Here is a 23,745-nt window from a genome sequence, read left to right on the forward strand (position 1 = left end):
ATTTTGCATACAGTTCTAGTTCCTATAACTTAACTATTTTTTAATGAGATTGAAGCAATTTACATGCATAGAATATGTCTAGTTCTTTAATGTCAAAAGGACCTGTTTTATGACCAAGTATATTTGATAAGAATCACTGCTCTTGAAATTGAAAAATGAAATTAAAATTGTTGGATAATAATGTTAGTTCACTCAATAGAAGAAGAAAGCGTCTGTATTATCTTTGATTTTGATGCTTTTACTCTTTTCGGTCTGTTTGTCTGAAATGGTAGCTACAATAGACATAACAGAAAATGGAACAGTTTTGATTTGGACATTTGCCCACCTTTGAATGACTTTGATAAATCCCATTTTGAGACGGGGAATTAGAAAAATTTTGATTACGCTAAGCATGCTACCGTAAGTGTTAAGTAATAAGCAAATAATTTTTATTAGAAAAAATATCTAGTTTTACTATACAGAGCTGTCTTTCAGAAGTATGGGAGAAAGTGTTTGTGTGATAGATAGATATATATAGATATAGATATCCTAGTATTTCTGAGTTCCAGTGAAGACCTCCATTTGAAGTGGCCTTATATCTAGCTAAAATTACCATTGAATGTTTCATAAAATTTTGAAACTACACAGAAATACGATGACCAGGAGTCACGCTTTCACTTAAATTACTCACAAAATGTTTTTTAGCTAATAATATGAAAATAAGAAAAGCTTTTTATCATTGTGATGGGCTTTTTTTTACTTGCCATTTCTAAGGAACCATCCAAGAAGGTGCTGGTCATAATTTATCTTTTTTTTTTTTTTTTTTTTTTTTTTTGGTAGGCTCAACATGAGAAAATTATTTCGCAGCAGCAGGCTGTCATAATAGCAACCCAGTCTGCTCAGGCACTGCTTGAGAAACAAGGGCACTACCTTTCCCCCGAAGAAAAAGACAAGATGCAAAGGAACATGAAAGAGCTGAAGGCTCAGTACGAGACTGCTTTAGCTGAATCAGAACGGAAAATGAAATTGACTCATTCTTTAAGAGAAGAACTTGAGAAATTTGATGCAGACTATAGTGAATTTGAAACCTGGCTGCAGCAGGCAGAACAAGAACTTGACAATTTGGAAGCAGGTGCTTCTGACTTCGGTGGTATTATGGTCAAACTGAAAAGGCAAAAGAGTTTTTCAGAAGATGTTATATCTCACAAAGGTGATTTACGGTACATCACAATTTCTGGACAAAGAGTTTTAGATGCTGCAAGGTCATGTAGCAAAAGAGATGGTGTGAAAGTTGACAAAGATGGCATCGATACTTCGGCTACATATGCTGAAGTGCAAAATAAACTGGATAACGCCTCAGATCGTTTCAAATCTCTCTATACTAAGGTAAGTTTCATTTACACAGAGTAGGAAAGACTACTATGATTAATTTGGAAGTTTATATAAAAAGGCGTTAGCTGATGAAACAAATACTGTGGGATGCTGTAAATTCTTTGTTTCTTAAAGTTAGATAACAGAACAAGATGTTTTCTAGAAGATCTGCTTCAGTCAAAAGATCTGAATGGGTGAAATTTTCTACCTTGAGTTATAAGGGAGAAATAAGACCAATTTCTTCATTGCTCTTTCCAGCCTTAAACAAACTCTTTGAGATTATGACAGTACAGGATGTTTTAATAACATTTTGGGGTGGAAAGAAATTGTAATACTTTTAGATGGTTAACATTTCTTTATGTTCCTGGTGATATTTCCCACAACTGCTTATTTAACATTCAAAATTTCAATTTCATTTGTATCCTGAAATAGTTTGCCCCAATAGGATCTTTGTTGTCAGCACTAGGCATGCAAGAACGTAGTGGTTTGAGGATAGCTACTCTTTTGCACTACTCTGCCAAATAACCATTTTATCATTAACAATTTGAGATAAGTCTCTAACTAATGGGAAACTAGCAGTGCAAAATCCTCCTTGTACTTCAGAGAGGGAAGATAATCCAGCTGTCTGTGCCAGGTTCATGTATGGAATCTGACTGGTAGAACTAGACAAACGTCACCAACTGGTCTTGCTTGCCAACTTTCCAGCTGTTTTCAAAAAACCAACAAAGTGTTGTTCAATATTGGTAATATTCTGGAATTGTAAACTTTTGAGGTAATTATTAATTGACCCATTTAAGAGACAGTTCCTGTCAGTATCCTTTGACTATGCCATTTCCTAACTTTCTAAGATCATAGGTTTAGACTCCTTAGTAGAGCCTCAGTGTCCACTGAGACAGTGTTGGTCTGCAGCAGTTGCCATCTTTGTCTGGGAGTTTTCATCTCTTTAACATTTTCTTGCTCAGAAATGTAAATTCTGTAAAGATGTGAGTTTGATCGTTTGATTACAAAAACAGTGTAAACCCTGTTCTCTCAAACAGTTTCTGAAGAAGGCTCTCCATTTACAGAAGGTCATTTTCATTTTCCTATCTAACTTATATGAACAGTGAAGCTAAAAGCTTCTATTAACACATTACATTTCCTCCAGTTGATTTACTGGATTAGTTTGAATGTGAATGTAAAGATTTCATTGCAAAATTTTCAGAGGACTTACTTTTATGCACATAAAAATCCTATGCCAGCATCTTGATTTGTGGTCTCAGATTGTCAATTTGCCAAATTATATCCTTTCCATATATATACATTTAGCACAGACATAATAGACATGCTTTAAATATTTGACCATCAATATGCAGAGGAAAGTAAGACTTTTCTTATTAAATTGAGTCTTGAAGGACAGACTTCTTAAAAAGTGAGATCTTCCACAATTTGAGTGAGATCTCCTAAGTTGTAAATGGATTTATTGTAACCTTTTTGCCTTTTGTAAAAACTTCTTGCTTTTAATAAATAGTTATATTGCTTTTGTTTTTTATATATATGTAAAAATATTCACACACGTGCATATGACTTTATAGGCTTATATGTTGAGTCAATCTTGAAGTCAGTTCTTAGGTGACTGGTTACGTAAATAAGTGCATTCTATGTTTGTCCACCAGATGGAGACTAAGTACCATATGTAAATATTAAAATACAGTGTATGGAAGGTTCAGGCTATAACTATTTAAATATTTTTATAAATATTATTACTTGATGCAATCAGATTTTGCTTGTGAAACCAACATCAAAAAGTCTGAAAGAGTTCCACTGACCTTTTTACCTGATGATGCACTGCACACATTTGGGGGCATGGTAATTTATAGGATTAATAGGATTTTGGTCAGATTACGTTCCGAAGTGACCAAAACAAAGCATATGTCCAATACCGAGCCATATCATTTTGTATTCGCTATGCAGATAAGGTATTTATGAAAGCAATACTCTGCTGTCTGTATTTTAATGAACATACACATATCTTCTGATTTTTTTTTTGAAAATTTCTGGCTTCCATGGGCTACATTTTTGGTGTCAGAGTGCTGATAAAGAGCCTTTATGTTGATGGATCAAAAAGTACTCCTAAAGCTTTTCCTGTTCTAGTACAATGGGTTAGATTCTCGTTTCCCAGCTGCATTGGTGAATTGATCCTAAATCATACTTGAGAAGCACAAACTGGGAAGACCTGCATAGCCTGTCCAACTGTCATGCCTTTGTTCAGAAATCAGTTAGGCAGTGGAATGATGACAGGAAAAAATTTCAGGAAGGAAAGTATGACCTTGAGATTGGAATGAAATGCAGCACACGGTTTAATGCCTGAGTATTTGCTTGTTTGTTTTCCACTCTTTTAGTGTAGCATCCTTGGAAATAACCTTAAAGACCTGGTGGATAAATACCAGCATTATGAAGATGCCTCATCTGGACTTTTGTCAGGTCTCCAGACCTCTGAAATAGCTGTGAACAAACAACTATCAGAACCAATTGCAGTGGATCCTAAAAATCTCCAAAGACAACTAGAAGAAACCAAGGTGAAAAGCTTTTAAAAGCAGCGGTACTTTTGTCCTAAAAGGAACTGCTTTTTGTCTGAAAACCAGGATAATCTAATATAATCCAAGTGGCTGCGGTCCAAATTCTTGCCTTGCATGTGGGCATGCAACTTTTATAGTTCTGAAATTCGGCTGTCCAGAGCATTACCTGGAAAGCATTAAGGTGGAATAAATGAGGAACAAGATGCCGTTAGCAGTGGTGAAAGCAAGATGTGTTTTGTATCACTTAGCAAATCATAGGGTGAAATCTGGAAAGGTTTTGAACTGAGAAAGGATTTAGTGATTACAGTTTGCTATCAGAGTAGAGGGATGGAACTGGGCTCCTGCTAGAGAGGACCATTTGATGTTTGTTGTCTATGACTCTTGCTTTTTTCTGTTCAACTTTGTGTGTTACTGCACTATGAAAGGGAGCGTCCTGGATAAGCAGTGTGATGTGATTAGTCCATTAGCCTGCTTCAGTTGCGTCCAGTACTATAAGCCCTGCAGAGATATATATCATAATTTGCACTGCACGGGAAACCAGTATTTTGTTCCCACCCCGAGGGAGTAACTCACAACTTTATGTAAATACTAGTAGAGGCAAGACAGGTTAGTGATGGAGCTTGTGAAGGTAAAACTCTGGTTAGTTGTGTAAAACGTAGGTTCACAGAAGGCTTTAGGAACCCAAGTATAAGGTGAGTTTTATAAAGTTTCATACGGTCTGTCATCTTTGAACTGACTCTTGTATTTTCATAAACACATTCAATCATCTTTACTATAATTAAAATACAAGATTGATTATTTTTCAGTGAGAGAGGCTATTGGTTGGGCATTTCCTCACTGTTTTACCTGTGCTATGTGGAGTATCAGTGCAGATGTGATGCGTTTACTATTGATAGATGATAGTCAGGGGCTCTTGGAAAGTCCGTGCTTTAGCCCTTTCCCTTACATCAGCCTGAGCAGTAGTTACCTTTTACCACATTGTATCTTTCAAATCTGACACTGGAGTTGCTCAGCACTTTAGTGCATGACACGTCAGAGGAGCCAAATCACGGCAATGTTTTAAGGCCACAGAATTAAAAGTATAAGTTTTGAACTCCTAACGGTGGAACAATTTAGGTACATTTGTGCTTCAAAGCACTAGAAAAGTAGGAATAACACCAATTACAATTTGAAGCTTCATTTAAACTTTTTGTTCCTTATGCCAAAACGAATTATATCCTCTATAATGTCAATTCTCATGCAAGTAATACAAAAGGAGTGAGTACTGGGGTTCTTTTATGAAACGCCTACATGGATTACTTGCCACACAAAAGAGCACTCAATGAATATGAGCTGGGAAGAAGGGAGAGGGTACAACGTGTCAAAGGATTCAAAGGAAGAGAAGGAACAGGAGGCTGGAGAAAGCAAGCCAATTAATGAAAGCAAAACAAAGAGTATTTTTGAAGAAGTCAGGTGTTGCAAGTTAAAGCTGTCCCTTGTAGCCAGCACATGCAGCTGATAATCCAGCTAGACACAGACCTTGGCAGCATGGTGGGGTCTAATCTTTTTATGGGGATTAACTGTTCTTCAGAATATTCTTCAGTGCCTCTGGCATCAGATTGCTTGCTTTCTGTCAGCATATGAGGTTTTCTGGTATGTCTTTTTTTTTTATTTTGTTTTTGCACAAGTACAATGTATTTCTCTAGTGTAAGGAAGATTCCTTGTCAGGAAACTCCTATCTGAGTTTTATTATGTCAAGTGGGTCAGCAAGACATTTAAAGGCATACTTTTGTGCTCTGGATACCAGTGCTGAATGCACTGATGTGACTTCTTTGTCCTGACAGGACAGATAGGACTACCTTTTGAGTCATATGTTCATTGAGTTAGTGTGTATTGAAAAATAAAGGAGCAGCCCCTTCATTTTGGACTTGTATAAAGTTCAAGGGAATCTAAACAAAGATACATCATATACACTATTGCAGAGGCCTGAAATAATTTAAAGACTGTTTACCCTAAAGTACTTCTGTACACTGGAGATAGAAAGCCACTTTCAGCAGTTGATTCAGCCTTCCTGTCTTTCTCTGTTGACTCCAGAGCAAGTCATGGCTGGGCTAGTCTGTACACCTGTGTTCCTTGGCTAGATGGTCAAACCTAGGCAAAATCCAGTGACACTGGCTCCAGGAGGTTCCTAAACTGTGAAGGTCATATCTTGTTTCAAGCCATTCCTGTTTATGCCACGATATCAGCCTGATCCTTTGTCAGTAGAACTGGTGGTGAATGTAATTACTGCTGCTGACTGTATGTTTTTCCCCCTGAATTGTTCTCTGATGCTGAGCTGAAAAATATGTTTGTTTTTCTTTTGGATAGTACATGAGTCTGTACAAGTGGTCTTTAAAAACAATCAAAAGACTTGAAGTTACATGCAAGAAATCAATTGAGTCAGAGAAGTATTGTAAAACGGAAGATAAAGAAAGTGGTGAATAAACTAAAATAAGGGCAGAATTGGTCAACAGCAGTCATAGCCACTGGTGAAGATTTTTTTGTAAGGAAAGGTCACAAATTGAGTTGATTTATTCCCAGCACTAAATTTAGATTGTATCGCATATCTCAAGCCTTGCATGTGTAACTATTGGCTGTATTGAAAAGCGTTATGCTTTCAGTTATTTATAATTGTGGAATTTTACAGGTTCTTCAGGGACAGGTGTCTAACCACCAAATTGCTGTAGAAAAACTGAAAAAGGCTGCTGAAGTGTTATTGGATACAAGGGGAGAGTTGACACCAGACAAAGATGAGATTCAGAAAACACTGGGTAAAATGTTTACTTTTCTTAATAACCTCTTTTTATCATTTGTGTCTGCATGCAGGTACTGGAAGAGACAAAATATAGAGTTTCCACGTTCTTGTGTCAGTGTTCAGGTCCCTGTTTTGTTGAGTCATAAGCTATTACAACACAGTAACTTCATTGTTGGTCTGTCTCCTACACTGATCCGTATGCTTTTCACTTAAAAGCTGTCTTTTTTTTGATTTTACTTTTTTTTTTTTTTTTTTTTTCAGAATTAGGCATTATGTTTAATTCCCACGTTACAGATGGGCATGCCAAACAGAGGTAGTGATTTGTTGAGGATCATAAATTCTCCAGTGGGAAGGGGCATGTTCAGGTTCAAGGAACATGACTCCAGCTATCCGTTTCCAAGCAATTACTTGAAGTTTGCTTAGCCAAGGAGTTATTTCCTTCTGACTTCAAGAAACTGTCTGTCATGGGGTTGACCTTAGCTGGCTGCCAGATGCCCACCCAGCTGCTCTTTCACTCCCCTTGCCCAACAAGATGGGGGTAGAAAATAAGATGGAAAAGCCCATGGGTTGCGATAAAGATAGGGAGATCAGTTACCAGTTGATGTCATGGGCAAAACAGACTTGACTTGGGGAAAATTAATTTCTTTTCTTGCCAAACAAAATAGGTTTCAATAGTGAGAAACAAAGACAAATTAAAGCAACATCTTCCTGCCACCCTGCTCCCTTTCCAGGCTCACCATCACTCCTTTCTTCCCAACTACTCTCAACTCCTCCCTACCAAACAGTACAGGAGGAACGGGGAACGGGTGGTTGTGGTCAGTCCTTAATAGCTCCTCTCTGCCACTGCTTCCTCCTCGCACTTTTTCCCCTGCCCCAGCGTGGGTCCTCTCCGTGAGGTGAAATCTTTCAGGATAATCTTGCTCCAGTGTGGGCTCTCTACAGGCTACAGTTGCTTCAGGAAATAGCCACCTCCTCCAGTGTGGGGTCCTCCATGTGCTGCAGTGCGATTGTCTGCTCCAGCATGATCCTCCACAGGCTTCAAGGGAATCTGTGTTCCAGCAGCTGGAGCACCTCTTCCTTCTCTTTCTTGTCTGACCTTAATGTCTGCAGGGCTGTTTGTCACACTTTCTTTTCCCTCACTTCTCAGTCCCAGGCAGCATTTTCCCATTTCTTAAATACATTTTCCCGGAGGCACCACCAGCTTGGCTGGGGAGCTCAGCTCTGCCCTGTAGAGGCTCAGTTGGAGCTGGCTGGAACTGTCTCTGTCTTCCATGGGACAGCCCCTGGCCCCGTCTCACAGAAGCCAAAAACCTTGCCACTACCAAAACCTTACTGCCAACACCCAATGCTCTTTCCTGTCAGTTGTAAGAAGCAGCACAGCATGACATTCACCCTGCCTGAAGTTTGAAGACTCTGTGTATCACACAACTGTCTCATACTGGAATGCCATAAGTAACTTGCAGAGCAACAAAATAAAACAACTGTGGGCTTGCCTCTTTGGAGTTGGTGATGAAACTCCATGGGAGGTACATGGAACTTGTAACTTTCAGAGGCTTATCCTGAAAGTGTTGAAGCTTTAATGAAGAACCGTCTGGAAGAACCTTTCAGCTCTAACAATACCATAAGAGACATGATTGTGGAAGAGCTGTCTTAATACTCTGCTATTTTATTTCTTGGGAACAGTCAACAGCTGTCATAAGCTAGAGCTGCATGGGAACCAGCTTCTAAAAGCTGGGGAGTACAGCTGTAAGCTGCTCCCTCATTTCCCTTATCCTATGGGCTTCTTGGCTCTGAAGATTTTGATCTTTGCTTTTGTGTTTTTACTGAATAAAGCTGATGTTTTTGCTTTGTTCTGATGTAGGCAATTTTTGACTCACACCTGGTGAGAACTGGTAAAATGAGTTAATAGCCTAGTTTGGCTAAAGGAAAAAATCTAAATATATTTTCTCTTTACCAGATGATATTGTGGAGAGGTATGACAATTTATCCAAGTCTGTGAATGAAAGGAATGAGAAGCTCCAAATAACTCTGACACGATCCCTAAGCGTGCAGGATGGTTTGGATGAAATGCTGGATTGGATGGAAGGAGTTGAAAAAAGCCTTGAAGAACACGACCAAGTGCCTTTGAATTCTGCTGCTATTCAGGATATTATTAGTAAAAGCATTGTAAGTAGCATTTTCTGAAAGAAGAAACATTTGTTTGATAATTCAGATTTCAAGAATGAATTAAAATCTTACTTTGGCACCTTTAATGGATTCAGAATACTTAATAATAAAGAGGGCTGTTGCGTGAAGTGCGACTTCACATAAGGATTTTTGTAGCTGAAATAGGTAGATCTGTACTGATGGTCTAGCTGTACTGATTTGTTGCTTCATATGGTGGGCCAGTTTCACTGCTTAAAATTTAGTTATAAGCGGTACAAAGTAGTTCTTGCTTGTTTCAGATGCTGGAACAAGACATTGCGGGTCGCCAAAGCAGTATAAACACTATGAATGAAAAAGTGAAGAAGTTCATGGAAACAGCAGATCCATCCACTGCATCCACACTGCAAGCTAAAATGAGTGAACTTGCAGGACGGTTTTCTGAAGCAAGTAAGAAGCATAAAGAAAAGCTTACGAAAATGGAGGAGTTGAAGACTAAAGTGGAGTTATTTGAAGGTCTCACAGAAAAACTTCAGTCATTTCTAGATGAGAAAAACCAGACACTCAGTGAGACAGAAGCACCAAGAAAGGATGTTAGTGAAGTGTCTCAGTATATGCAGGTGCTGTACCATTCCGTTTGTATATATTGTGCATTTCTAGTCTAATTTATCTAAATGATTGAACATTAAATAAGGCATGCTTGTTTCCCAACTTTGGTTGGTTAGCTAAAATCAAGAATTTAATTTTGAACAAGTGATTGTAAAGTCAAGTATGAAGAACGTAATCCTCTTTTGCAGGAAGCTAGTGTAGAATTGGCACAGCATAAGAAGGACCTGGAAGTTTTGCAGCAGCTTCTTGAAGAACTTTCATTCCATGCTCTTCCTGGAGATAAAGCTTTGGTATTAGAAAAAGTAAATGCATTGTCAAAGAAATTCAGAGAGGTAGAGGAAACTGTAAAGGAAAAGTAAGTTGAATAATTAAAGTGATTCTGCTTTGGCTAATAATGCAGTGTTGAACGTTGTGATGACTGCTATCCTCTTGCATGCAATCTCAAGAGACTGCAGTTAACCAGGGAGTAAAGATGGTTTTTATTTAAAAAAAAAAAAAAAAAAAAAAAAGAGATTCTCTTTGGAAATGCCTCTGTAGTTAGTCTGGTTCAAGAGCTCTAATGTGGTCTGTAAAGACAAGTAACTTTTCAAATTTTGTGACAGTCACAGGAGTCCTGTTGGTTCTAAGAAAACCATACTTTTCCTCTTCTCTGATAGAATACAAATTGCTGTTTGTGCAGATTGCTCAAGAGTACTGCTTGGAATCGGGCTGCGAAGGAAAACTGGAGAAATTAGAGCTTCCATATAAGAGCTTATTAGAGCTTCCATATAAGTCACATGTACAGCAAGACTAGATTTTTCTCATTCTGCTCATATCCATAAAAATGAGCTTTTGTGTTTCTTTGAATTTAGAAACAGCAGTGTCATATTGATAGTATCTGTTGGTTTATTATCAGAAGGAATACTGACATTCCTTTAATTGTCTTTAATTGTCTAGAGAAGAGGATGTATCATCTTGTCAGAAACAAATGGATACTTTTGAGCTTCTTGTAGAATCATTAAAGAAATGGATAAAAGAGACAACAGAACGAATTCCAGCAGCGCAACCATCTCTGAATACAGAGGAGTTAAAGAAACCTTTGGAAGATACATTGGTAAGACATTGTAAAGGAGAAGTGAAATATGGCTGGGGGAAATAGGGCAGTTATTAGTAACACAGCAGTACAGACTTACGGTGTAAGCAGTCACAGTAATTTGGTCTAGGGAGCTTGCAGTCTGCACTTACATTCCCATTTCCTTTGCATGTTTGGATATACTGCAGGGGATTCCCAAGTAGCAAGGTTGTTCCTTTCTCTACACTGAATCTTTTAGGTCTGAAACCAGTTTTGTAATGAACAAATTACTGTCTTTATTAACCAGAATTTGAAAGATGAATGGACATTGAAAGCACCTGAACTGCAGAAAATGAATAGCAGAGGAACGTTGCTGTGTAACCTAATTACCGCTGTGACTTCTCCTGCCAAACTGAGAGCAGCTGCAAAATCAGGTATGCATTTGTATCATCAGGTAAGCCTAACATTTCAGGAATTTTTAAAACCTTTAAAACCAAAATTAAAATATTTCACGCTTGGGTTAGCTTTCTGAATATTATGGCTTGTGAGAAGTTAGTTAGCCATGTCTGTTCTGACCATTGTTTGCTGTGACTCTCATTTCAACTGTCTAACTGCTGTAGTAATTCAGTACACATTTTGATTGGAGTGCCAAAATAGCATAAAATTGCTTTGATGTAAATGATTAACAGGTCCTAAAGCTGTTACTTCAGTACAGCTATGTACTGAATAACGAACAAAATGAATGGTATCACAGTTGCCTTCGCCTCACCCCAGAAAGCTTCTGATAATGAGAAACTAACTTACTCTGATCAGTGTTCAGTACTTCACAGGTCCACCAAGTCTGCAAGTAGGACAAATACAAACCCTGCTTTTGCAAACACTGACGTACCTGCACACCTTTCCTGCCACAGGGATACCTCTTTAATGGCCACAAGGCTATATTCTGTGTGACGCCAAGCAAACCCATAAAGGTTTGCAGAGTCATGGAGTTTTTGTTAGAAGGGTAATGAGGACATGGTTTATCTAAAAAGTAAGCCTAGGCCAACCTACTCATCCCAATATGATAGCATAATTAATGCTAGACAATATTTTAGTTGAAACAACAGTGTGGAAGGGAATCAACTCCATATCCCAGCATGACTTTCCTGGGCCAAAATGTGTTTCCAGTCTGGAGCTTCAGCTAAATCCTTTTTACTGGTAATCTGATTTTTAAAGACAGCAAATCCATTTCCATGATTTTCTGTACCCTAGTGTTGAAATGCTGATTTGTTTTACAGAAACTAGTAAGTATCATTCAAGCCATAGTTCAAGGCATGTGGTGCATAGAGTGTTTTAATGGCCATGAGCACATTTTCAGTCAGTTCTTGAACTGACTAGGTCTGGGAATAAATTCAAGTGTGTTGGCCTTCATTGGTCATCTGCAAAGGATTGAGAGGGTGGGGACTGACAGAGTATGCCTATTTGGCACTTTCTTTCTCACACCTCTTTGTAGTAGCTGCCTCTGGTTTCATTCTTGTTGGAATTTTAAATAAAAATCTTTCAAAGAACATTTTGGAACCTTACATGAGATATTTGGGCTCCTTCCTCTGCCCCTTTCCCTACTCCTATGCATTCAGGTAGAAAAATAATTAAATAACTAGCATATAAGAGCAGCTGTAATCCTCCAGACTAGAGTTTTAGCCCTCCTAGACAAGAGCTGTACTGTGTATCACTTAATCACAGTTGTAAATACCAGAGTCCAGCTAATAGAGCATGAAGATTTACAAGGCTCTGGCTAGGGCTTGTGACTTCTCTTATCTGGTTTGTTTTCTCTTGCCATCCTCCAGCTGCCACTAATGTGGTGCTCACTGTCCAGCTGGTACTGTGGGGTGGATACATGGCCTTTTCCAAGGCAACCATTAATCTTTCTCTGTTAATTGCTCATCTGGGAATACATATGTGAAGGAGAGCAGGAAGTGATTCTCCTTGCAGTTCTCTGGCTTGACCACGTGCCCCAGCTCTGTGGTCTGATGCCGTTTTACAAAGCTCATGTAGCCTTGGTTCCAGAGGCTTTGAAATTATGTTTAATTGGTATGGCTGCTTGCATGAGTTGCTACATCTGAGTGACAGTCAGGACTTCAGGGATAACAGTAAGGACTTCACATTGCAATCCCTGTCATGGAGCATGTGCTCAAGTCTTGCTCATGACAAGATAGGGAGGGATTGGTCTGGTTGGTATCAAGAGCTTTTTGTGGAGAGGTACAGTGCTGCTAAATCATAGAATCATTTAGGTTGGAAAAGACCCTTAAGATCATCGAGTCCAACCATTAACCAAGCACTGCCAAGTCCACCACTAAACCATGTCACTAAGCACCATTTCTACATGTCTTTTAAATACTTACAGAGATGGTGACTCAACCACTTCCCTGATGGGTAAAGGTGTCCTGAGTAAGCAGTGCTTTTGGTTGTGGTGTCTGCAATGACCACTTTGGGCTTCTTTGCCGTTTAATGTTTAGTGCTCTCCTCAGAGTCTCCGCATTTGCCAGCTGGCCCTCTCCCGGCCATACCCAGACATGGCTGGGTAAAACCGTGTTCTCAGTAGGCAGTAGGGAACAGGTTCCTTTTGGGAAGAGGAAGGAGGTGATGTTAGTGATATGAGCAGGCCTCACAGCTAGGGCATAGACCTTTGTTGTAAGTTATTTAGCGTAGTCTTGTGAGCAGTAGGAGTGCTTATACATCATGCGTATGTGCATACTTGTGTGTGCATCCATGTGCACACCCACTCGCTGTGCATATGCTGTGCCTATGTGGTACCACTTATGGTGCTAGTAGGCTGGAGCAGCTTAAAACATAAAACAACTTTTATTTTAAATAAAATATTTGCTGTTATAAGGTTAGCATTCAGATATTTCTTTAATGTTATAATGAGAGCTATGTGTCATGCTGTTTTGAAGAGGAAATGCAGTACTGGGTTTTTAGTGGGTAAAGGCCCAGATAAGCATGGGACTTTGTCTCTCTTGATCCACAGGTGGCACAATACTAAATGGTGAAGGAGGAGCTCCGGGAACTCAGGATTTCCTGAAAAATAAAGGTCAGTAAAAATTTCAGGATGTGACTTGCCAATTACTGTTAAATATGGAAGTATTTTTAAAATGTTGTACATAAATCTGCTTGTAGCAGTCACTACTAGACTGAAATTTCACATCACCGTTGTCGATGGCAGCTATATTGACTAGGACATGATACTAAAATTAATTGTAAAAATACCTACCTTCAATATTTTCTTTGAAGGCAGAATCAAATCTGGCTGTGTTTTCTGAATCAGTATGTAGTAATGGAAATGTGTACAGGAGTACCTATTTTAATGTAATGCGTGGCTTTTGAGAAGATTTCTAATACGTGTGTATGTGGTTTCGAACTTTTTAACACCCACCAGCATTCACAACATGCACATACGTAAACATACATATACAAAGACACCCATTTTACGTACATTTGTATCACTGTATTTGACCAACCCCTTTACAGAAACAAAGGAACTTACATAGGCACGTTATGTGTGCTTATGGATAGCCATGCACCACGTCTGGAGTTTGCAGTGTCCATTCTTCTAAACTATAGTCTGCTGAGTACACAGACTGCTTGTGCTCTCTCAGTAATGAAACATACCCGTAATGGTACATGAATGAGAGCAAAATATTATTACAGTAATGTTAGGCTCTCATCTAAGTAACTGAACTGTAGTCCAGTATGTTCAACTTTTTGTCATGGAATTGTTGCTTAAAATACTAAAATAACAATGGGTAGAAAGATTAAAAGGTAGTTGTGTACCTGTGTGTATTAAAGTAATGATTTCTGTGAAATGAGAAGCTCTTGCAAATAGGAATTTACTTTAGGTCATTCAGATGTAGTGTTACCACATTTAGAGTAAATTGGAAATAACCGTAGTGCATTCAGAAAATTCTTATTTGGGGGACCATGAGCTATTGTAGCTTAGAGTACTGTTTAGAAGTTTTTGAAGTCTGAGTATTGTTTGAAGAGCTTGTAACCTCTAACATCTTTGTGCATCTCTCCTTTTACAGAACTGACAACTGTTCAGCAAGCCATGTCTGATGTAAATCACAGTTACGAAGATTTGGGAGTTTTATTGAAGGAAAAGATTTCAGAACTAGAAAGTATGCTTTCAAAAATGCAGAATATTCAGGAAGAATCGACCTCAATGATGCAGTGGTTGCAAAAAATGGACAAAACTGCATCAGATTGGGAAGCTGCTCCAACTGATAGTGAAGCGGTTAAAGCCCAAGTTGAGCAGCATAAGGTACTTTTTGTCTTCAAAAAAATATTCTTTCTTGCAGTCATTGGGCAAATTCTATTTGAAAAACCAATATCTCAGCCTAGCTTAATGTTGCAGAGAGTATTTAAATGATCCTAGTAAACATGCCAGTCAGGCTTAGAGCAAATCTGGCAAACTGTGTCAGTGGAGTAGAAGGAGCACTGTGTCAGAGAGGACCTGTACAGGTCTGAAAATAATAATTTTGGTGGCCAGTTTAAATAGGTGAGGCTATATTGATTATGCAATAAACTGTTTTGATCTCCTTAGTGGTTTAGAGATCTATACTGGATTATTTGTAAGATCTGAAGGGCTGTATCTATCCAAAAGCTGTTTCTGCAGCTGCTGGTTTACTGACGCTCCACAGGCCTCCCGGTCTCTGCAGCTGCAGCGGCTTACGTCTGTTCCAAGGCAGTGTTTCTCTTCAGCAGCCATGTCATGCTTGTTAAGTTATATAGCCACACAACAGTCTCTTCCCCGCTTTTTAAGTGATATGAGAAAACCACTGAATCAGCAGTAAGCTTCTGTCCTGTTTCAGCATTGGATGTATGCTTCTCTAGCAATGAAGGACAATATTTACACATGTAAACGTTCATCTGTGAAGGGAAATGTAATGGATAGGGAATTCTTTCCTTGCCTGTGATTGGGGATAAACAAGGACAGAATTTGGTTCAACAGATTCTTCTTTTATATTTGACAGGTCAGCCTTAAAAATTAACCTGAACAGCTACTGACTTTCCTCAGACTTGGATAACATTCAGACTCAGACTAAATGTGGAAGAAAACTAGCTCCTTAATTTTTTAACAGAGAACGTGCAAACCTAACATGACTGTCTTACCGTCGGTGTAGTAATAGAAGAGTATTCACAGATAGCTGGAAAACTGAGCAAGTGCTCAGGCAGGAGTCATCCCTCGGATGCAGTTGAACCTTTTACTAAAAGTTCTAAATCAAGCACAGTTTGTTCCGTGTTTATTTTACTGGGTTTTGGATAACTAAAATGCAGCTTCATGGGACAAGCTTTGTTACTTAAGGATATTCATATAGGAGCTCTTTGCTAGGCATATAAGGACTGTTCAGTTCTGTCTGTAAGAAGAGCATGAATTGGAATTGCTGGGGCATTGCAGTCTCCTGCTAGGTCTACACTTCCAGCTACGGTGCTCTTTAACTATAGTTGTAGACGATCTGCAAGAAGCAGTCTATCTGCGATAGCAGGACTTCCACTGAGGTACATGAGGCCACACCACGCTCCTCTCTGTTGGTGCTGGCTGGGTTATTTCTGCTGTCAGCTGCACTGTGCATTAGCCAGTTTGCCTTCTGTACGAGAACAGATTCCAAGTATATGTGAATATGATGGGACCTATTGGATCTTATTTATCTGAATTACACAGAATCACAGAAATTCTTTGTCACTTGTTCAAATTAAACAATAATTGTTATAATTAATATAGTTTAAATCTGTCTGGTTATCTCTTCCCAAAAAAAATTGACTAGCAACATATACCATTATAAAGTGTTTTGACATTCATAGCAGAAAAGTAGTACACAAATGTTACATATTTATTGTTTGTCTTCATGTTTGGCATCTCAGCATTGTGGACTTCAAACTTGACACTTTACTGATCTTCTTTAGTGTCTTATTTATTTATTTATCCCTTGAATTTGCAGCTTTTTGAAACTGAATTGAAGCAAAGTGCGAATAAAGTGCAGGAACTAAAGGACAAAGTGACAGAGCTGTTGGAGAAAAATCCCAACTCTCCTGAGGCACCCAAGTGGAGACAAGTTTTGGATAAAATAGGTACTTCAGTAACTCTGTTATAGCTCAGACTGATTTGGAAGTTATTTTATTGTGAGTTTTTTAATGTATTAGCAATTATTAGGATTTTTAATATTTTGCTCCCTCCTACCCCTTGAATTCTGTGGAAATAACTCCCTTTACAGGAGTGTAGATCTGGAGTAATTCCACTGGTGTCCATGGGCTTTGAATTTATATCACTACAATTGAGAGAGGCTATAGCTTGACTCCCTGTTGGAGAGGGCTGTATCTTTTTCAAACAGCATGCAGCTGAAACCTGATTGGTCAGTTACTGCCTCAGATACATATGTTGTTCTTCTTACAAAATACAACAAATTAAGTTAATTCTGCTTTCATGTAAAGAACAGTTTGAGTTGTTGGTAATGCTCTTCTGCATGCTTTTTTCCCATGCACTAGTGGCTTTTGTCATTTTGTGGTTTTGGTGGCTTTTTGCTATTTTCTAAAAATGATTCCATAAATTTTGCCAACAAAATTGGAAATGACCATGTTAGGACAATAGATTTTGAGATATACTGCAGTGCATAATGGTCATGAGCTTTTAAAAATTCTTCTTAGGTTTGTCATACTTTAAATAAATCATAGGTCAATCTTGTTTCGTACTGATTGGCATTTCTATAGCTACACCAAAAGTAATTTTAAAGCGGAGAATTTTTCCGATCTGTTCAATTTGTAAGTGAAACTCTGAAGTTTAAGTAGCAGGTAAGGTCTCCAAGAGAACTTGAGTAGTGCTGACATGAGCAGTGATCAAATACAGTGAAGTGGCAAAATAAACTGAAAAAAACATGGATGAAATGCAGGGACAAGGAGAGTTAGCAAAATATCAGAGCTGGCTGAGCAAGCACTGGCAAGTATCACAGAGGGAAGGAGGAAGTTACAAGACCATAAGACTCAATGGCTGCTCTGGAAGCCACTTGCTACAAGTGGAAGAGACCACAGATTGGCCTAGGTATGAACCTAAGTTCACACAGCACTTTTGAAATAGTATTCTCATTACCTATCATTAGGTACCTGGGTTAGATGTCTAAATGAGCAGTTAATCTCCACATTTGAAAGAGGTGCGCTCCTTCAGAGGGCTGTTCAGAGTCTAAATTAAGGCTTCTGCTCATGCTTGGAAAGGTACCTGTTTCTCTTTACTGAAGAAGCAGCAGGATTTGTCTATCTAAATCAGGCACCTGAGTTGTAACTGGCTACAGCCCTTTGGCTCTTATGTTGTTTGAAACCGAAGCCTAAATTTGGTGGTATTTCATTTAGTAATATCCTAATCCAATTTTATTACGTGTTGTATATTCATTGCTCTAAAAATTCTGCACGTGGCTGTGCTAAACTGCAGACCTTCATCCAAGTATATATGGATCTGACTGTTAAAAGATGTATTTGCCGAGTCACTGCAATAAGGCATCTGGAGTTAATCAGCAAGAAGCCTTATTAGAGAGCTCTGTTTATGTTTCATATATAGTCTGCTGTCTGACAACCCATCTGCTAGAACATGCATGCAATATGTTAACATTACCATTGTTAGATTCCAAATGGAAAGAGCTCAATCAAGTTACATCTGAGAGACAACAAAAACTGGAGGAGTCTTCAAATTACCTGACCCAGTTCCAGACAGCAGAAACTCAGCTAAAGCACTGGCTTGTAGAAAAGGAGCTAATGGTCAGCGTGCTGGGACCGCTATCAATTGATCCTAATATGCTGAATACACAAAAGCAGCAGGTTCAGGTGAGTAGTACCAACATGCATTATTGATTTGTTTCTTCTGCTTTTTGCTATTAGCAAAGTACTATTTTGCATCTAGATTGAGTACAGCACAGTTAGTATGAGCCATTAAATTTGTTTACCAGCAAATATCAGCCTAAGTCATATTTCACTACAGTAATTACAAGAAAAAATTATCATAAGAATGAAGAGAGATCAGAACAGCTAAAGGAAAAAACCACAAAGGAGAGATAACTGATCCTCTGATACATTTTTTTGTTTTGACAATAATGTGGTTTCTCTGTAGTCAAATGAAAATATTCTTTTGAAGTTTTATTAATTCGAGTGTGTATGTAACATTTTATGGTCAGTCTTCATATACAGTCAATGCTGCAGAACTAGCTTTTTGGGATTTTATTCACTTGACTGTGCCAGTAGCTAATAAAAATATGAAGGCAAGTGAAATGAGGTACTGTGAATAGATCTGGGGCCAAGAGTGTGAAAGAAGAAAAAGCATAATGAAAAAGTGGAGTAGTTTACTTACAGAAATACAGCAAACTACAGACAAAAGAAACAAAAGTTAAATCAGACAAAGTTGCAGAAACTAGAAATTTTAATTTCAAATATACATTTCTGTTGCTGCCAGTTACCTTAAACTGTGATGAGAAATAACATTTTTATTTTGCAAAAAATATCATTAAAGCTGGTATATCAATATTGATTAAAAAGAAGTGTTTAAAACATGAACAATGTTCTAATACTATGTGAAAATTACTTAATATTGGTTTGTAAGTGCTTCAGAAATCTAGACAGCTGGCATAAGGCTATCGTGTCACTTAATATGTATCTCTTAACTTAAAAAGAAAGGGTTTGGAATGTTCTGTAAAGTAAAACCATGATATTTGTCCCTTCTGCAAGCAGTATGACTTACTATTGAAAAAAATTATAATACTGGGAACCAATGATATAAACTTTAAAGGTCTTACAGTACACATTCAGTCATTTTGTGAATTATCTGAATATTCTCTGTTCTGTAATAATACATTGCAATATTATGTCAGAGTACAGCTTCTTCGAAGTTCTATTTCAGACAAATATTGAAACTGTCTAGGACAGGAGACACTGCTTGAAACTAAACAATGATTTTTTTACTTGGTATAGTTACTTAATTACTGTAGTATTAACAGAATTCATTGTTTATCTGTATCTGCTGTTTGAATTTCCATTAGATGATGTGTAAATTAACCTCATTTTTTCTGGTTCTTTGATGTAAGTGCTTGGTAACAACACAGTTTATGTGTAGAAGATGCAATTATTTCACTGGCTTTTAAACTCAAAGATTGATTACTCGATAAGATTGCATAGCTGCAACAAATTCTACCTAACTTTTGTCAGAAGGCGCTTTGCTTCTTTTTTTTTTTCGTGAGGTAAATGCTTTTTAAAATTTTCTTGCTTCCCAGATTCTGCTCAAAGAGTTTGACACCAGAAAACCGCAATATGAGCAGTTAACTATGGCTGGTGAAGGGATTCTGAAGAGACCTGGTGAACATCCACCCTCCCATGGAGTTGTAAAAGAGCAACTGGCAGCTGTGGCACAAAAATGGGACAGTCTAACTGGCCAACTGAGGAACAGATGTGACCGAATTGACCAAGCCATTGTGAAAAGCACAGAGTATCAAAGTCTACTCAGAAGTCTGTCTGATAAGCTAAGTGCCTTGGATAGCAAACTAAGCAGCAGCCTGGCTGTGAGTACACAACCTGATGCTGTGAAACAACAACTGGAAATTGCTAGAGAAATGAAGGAGGAAATAGAACAGGAAATGAAGAATATAAATGCAGCTCAAGCTCTTTGTGAAGAGCTGTCAACACTGGTTGGAGAAGAGTATTTGAAAGCAGAACTTACGAGACAGTTAGATGGCATCTTAAAGTCGTTTAAGGATATTGAGCAAAAATCAGGTTAGTATTTATTGAAAGAAAAATAATAACTAAGACATAAAAGTAAAGCATCGTAGTCTCTTTTGTCTTTATAGAGGTATTGAGGGAGCTGAACCTAATGTTAGCTCTCTATCCAGTCCAACCCCCAAGCAGTTATAAATTAGAATTTAGGAGAGTCCCCGTACCTTGAAAAGGTAAAAACTATACTTAGGATCTCAAGTTTGGGAGAGAATTTGGAGCACAACAGCAGGGCTGCTTTTCTCATTTCTTCCTTCAGGTGTATCTTCACTGAATTAGAATACCAAAAGATGATGCTGTTCATTGAGCTACCTGACTGCATAGGTGCAGAGTGTAAGCCAAAACTGTAATTTTTAGGCAAGCGCCAGTTAATGGCTTGGTGAAACGCAGTAGTCATTGTATAAAACTGCCTGTGACGGAAGGGGGCTGGTAATCAGCAGCCTTCCCCTTCCCCTGTGAACAACAGAACCGAACAAGTAATACACTGCAAGCAATGTCATACTTTGTTCTCTCTAACAGCTTCAGTTCTAGCTTTTTAATTTCCTCGGACCACGGGAACTTCAAAGGATCTCCCTAAGAACAGATATTGCCTGCAGGCCATGAGTTAGACACTACTAGGCTAGATTACTTAATATTCCCTGTGCTTACTTCATAATCCAATGGAACATGACTGTGTATGTTTTACCCCTGAAGTCTTCCTGAATGGGATTCATGTAGACACAGACTGGCTAAGCTTGCCTCATTTGATTCATGTCCAAATGCCTTCACTGCTCTGCTGTAGTACAGGCTCAAGTCTGTCCCTTGCAAGACGCTCGGTTGACTTGGTTGTCTTCTGGTCAAACACCACATACTAAGGACCAGCTTTCCATACATTGATGATCATTCATAAGAGAATCAATACTAATTATTATTTCTTCACTGAACACTAGCATGTTTTGATAATGAACCTCTGTGCTCTCTTCTCTTTTGTAGATAACCATGTTCAGCAGCTTCAGTCAGCGTATGCGACTTCTCACCAGTTCCAGCAAATGTCTAAGGACTTTCAGGCCTGGCTAGGCAAAAAGAAAGAGGAGCTGAACCAGGCTCGTCCTGTATCAGCCAAACTTGATGCCTTACAATCACTAATTGAAGAACAGAAAGATTTTAAGAAGACCGTGACCGATCAGACTAGTTCATATGAAAGAATTGTTGCAGAAGGAGAAAGTATCTTACAGAAGACTCAAGGAGCTGATAAAGCAGCATTACAATCCCAAATCACCACCCTCAGAAGTAACTGGGATGAAATGAATAAGCAGGTAAAAGAAAGGCAAGATAAATTAACAGACTGTCTGGAGAAAGCCCTCAAATACAAGCAGCATGTAGAAAATCTGCAGCCATGGATAGAGAACTGCCAAAGCAACCTCTGTGAATTAAAAGTTAGCATAAACCCTGTTGAAATAGAGAATTCTATTGTTCAGGTGAGGGCCTGGCAGAAGGACCTGGACAAACACCATGGGATGGTGGAGTTATTAAATAATACTGCTGAAAGTTTACTCAGTGCAAGTGAAACGGATAAAGAAATTGTTCAAGAAGAAACTAAGGTGCTGAATCAGAAAGTGAACGTGGTCACAGAGCAATTACATAAGAAGAGAGAGTGCTTGGAAAATATGGCGCAAAGGCTAAAAGAGTTTCAGGAATCATCCAGGGAAGCTGAAAAACAGCTTAAAAGTGCCAAAGAACATCTGGAAGCTCACGACTCACTTGGGCCTCAGTCATTCAGTAACAAACACCTGACGATGATGCAGGCCCAGCAGAAGGCCTTGCAGGCTTTAAAGCCTCATGTGGATTTAGCAAAAAAGCTTGCCCAAGACCTGGTGGTAGAAGCTTCTGATTCAGCAGGTGTTTCGGACCTTTTGCTCCAAGCTGAATCTTTGGAGAGAGAATACACCGCAGTGAACCAGCAGGTTGAAGATCGGTGCTCGTTCTTAGAGACAAAACTTCAGGGAATTGGCCATTTCCAAAACAGCATCCGAGAGATGTTCTCTCAGTTTGCAGAGTTTGATGATGAACTTGATAGCATGGCTCCAGTGGGGAGAGATTTGGAGGTACTGCAATCACAGAGGGAGGACATACAACGTTTCTTGAAAAAGCTGGAGGATCTTATAATGAATAATGAAAATGCTAATAAAAACTGTAAAATCATGCTAGCCACAGAAGCCGAAGCTTCTCCTGATCTTGTTGGTATAAAAAGAGACTTGGAAGCTTTAAATAAACAGTGCAACAAGCTACTAGACAGAGCAAAAGCAAGGGAAGATCAAGTGGAGGGTACTATTAGCCGTGTTGAGGAGTTTTATAGTAAGCTAAAAGAATTTTCCAGTCTGCTTGGGAGAGCTGAGGAACATGAAGAGTCACAAGGTCCCGTTGGAATGGAAACAGAGACTATTAATCAACAGCTGGATACGTTCAAGGTAGGAAGATTTCTTTCTCACTACTCTGAAGTATTTTACCACAATACAATTTCATTAAATATCATTGTGAAAAGGATTGGTTAAGTGCAGACCTTGGAGGAGTCTTGTTTCACAGCAGTCAGTTACTTTTTACCTGTTCTACATTGGATGTCTTCTGGTGCTCCAGAGAAGCTTTCCTTTGCTGTGGCGTGGCAGACATTGGTAACTCTGCATCCCAGCTGTTTCCTGTTCTGATATGTTGGCCAGTTTCATCTCACTGAATCCCACCCTTACCGAGAAACATCCTAGTAAGACGAGATCAGTTAAGCCCCTTTTGATACTGGGAGTTTACTTTAGCATCCTTATCCAAAATGCTCTGTGGAGCTTCTGTGTAGGGCTTTTTTAATATGCCCGTTAGCAATACTTGTCCAGCTCAAAAAAATGCATTGCAGTGATAGTGGGTGTTAATTGTGCTATGGTGCTGAAATGAAGTACAGATATTTGCTTGGTTTAGGTTACAATAAATTAATTTCCAGTGCTTGCTGGAAAGATTTATAAATGTTACAGATGTAAGCAATATGTGTTTGAAAAAGATCATAAATCTCCTAATGGCTATATAGTAGCTCTGAATATTCTGTGTTGCTTCGGTTTCATTTCAATCTAATATTGAGTCAAATGCTTGTATGACTTGTACATTAAGTTCACAGTTAATCATAGAAACAAGCCTTCATAACAGGATTTGATAAACCATGCTGTTAGATAGATGACCTTGGAAAAAAGTCATTACATGCTTGGCCCAACAGAGGGTGCGTTTTGCTTGTTTAAACTAGATGTCTTAGAAAGGAAAACTAAAACTGAAAACTTTAATCTGGGAATTTTGGATGCAAGTTACTGTGAGTTTTGATGATCTTTCAGAATGCATAAATAGAGACAAAAATCTTGAACAAATAGTTACATTATGAAGAGATTCCACTAGACTGGGAGGATTAAAATTGTATGCCAGTCTGTCCTAACATGTCTATCTCAATTTAAAAGAGAAACAAATGGCTTCTCTTTGTATATGGTTAG

General features: G+C 38.5%; 1 protein-coding gene across 8 annotated transcripts in view; it reads left to right on the forward strand.

Annotated features, from left to right (window-relative positions):
* The window catches only part of DST (dystonin), a 313,666-nt gene that overhangs the window by 210,880 nt on the left and 79,041 nt on the right, over positions 1–23,745 (forward strand). For all 8 annotated transcript variants that reach the window (XM_086461505.1, XM_086461508.1, XM_086461507.1 and 5 more), the window contains 14 exons: positions 820–1,365; positions 3,729–3,905; positions 6,571–6,694; positions 8,636–8,844; positions 9,123–9,440; positions 9,618–9,784; positions 10,366–10,522; positions 10,788–10,914; positions 13,488–13,550; positions 14,542–14,777; positions 16,456–16,585; positions 18,123–18,322; positions 19,759–20,254; positions 21,224–22,698. In XM_086461505.1, coding sequence (XP_086317631.1) covers positions 820–1,365; positions 3,729–3,905; positions 6,571–6,694; positions 8,636–8,844; positions 9,123–9,440; positions 9,618–9,784; positions 10,366–10,522; positions 10,788–10,914; positions 13,488–13,550; positions 14,542–14,777; positions 16,456–16,585; positions 18,123–18,322; positions 19,759–20,254; positions 21,224–22,698 — 4,425 coding nt within the window. The remainder of the gene's footprint in view (positions 1–819; positions 1,366–3,728; positions 3,906–6,570; positions 6,695–8,635; positions 8,845–9,122; positions 9,441–9,617; positions 9,785–10,365; positions 10,523–10,787; positions 10,915–13,487; positions 13,551–14,541; positions 14,778–16,455; positions 16,586–18,122; positions 18,323–19,758; positions 20,255–21,223; positions 22,699–23,745) is intronic.

This window comes from Leptosomus discolor, chromosome 2 (assembly GCF_034619465.1).
Source record: "Leptosomus discolor isolate bLepDis1 chromosome 2, bLepDis1.hap2, whole genome shotgun sequence".
Taxonomy (NCBI): domain Eukaryota; kingdom Metazoa; phylum Chordata; class Aves; order Leptosomiformes; family Leptosomidae; genus Leptosomus; species Leptosomus discolor.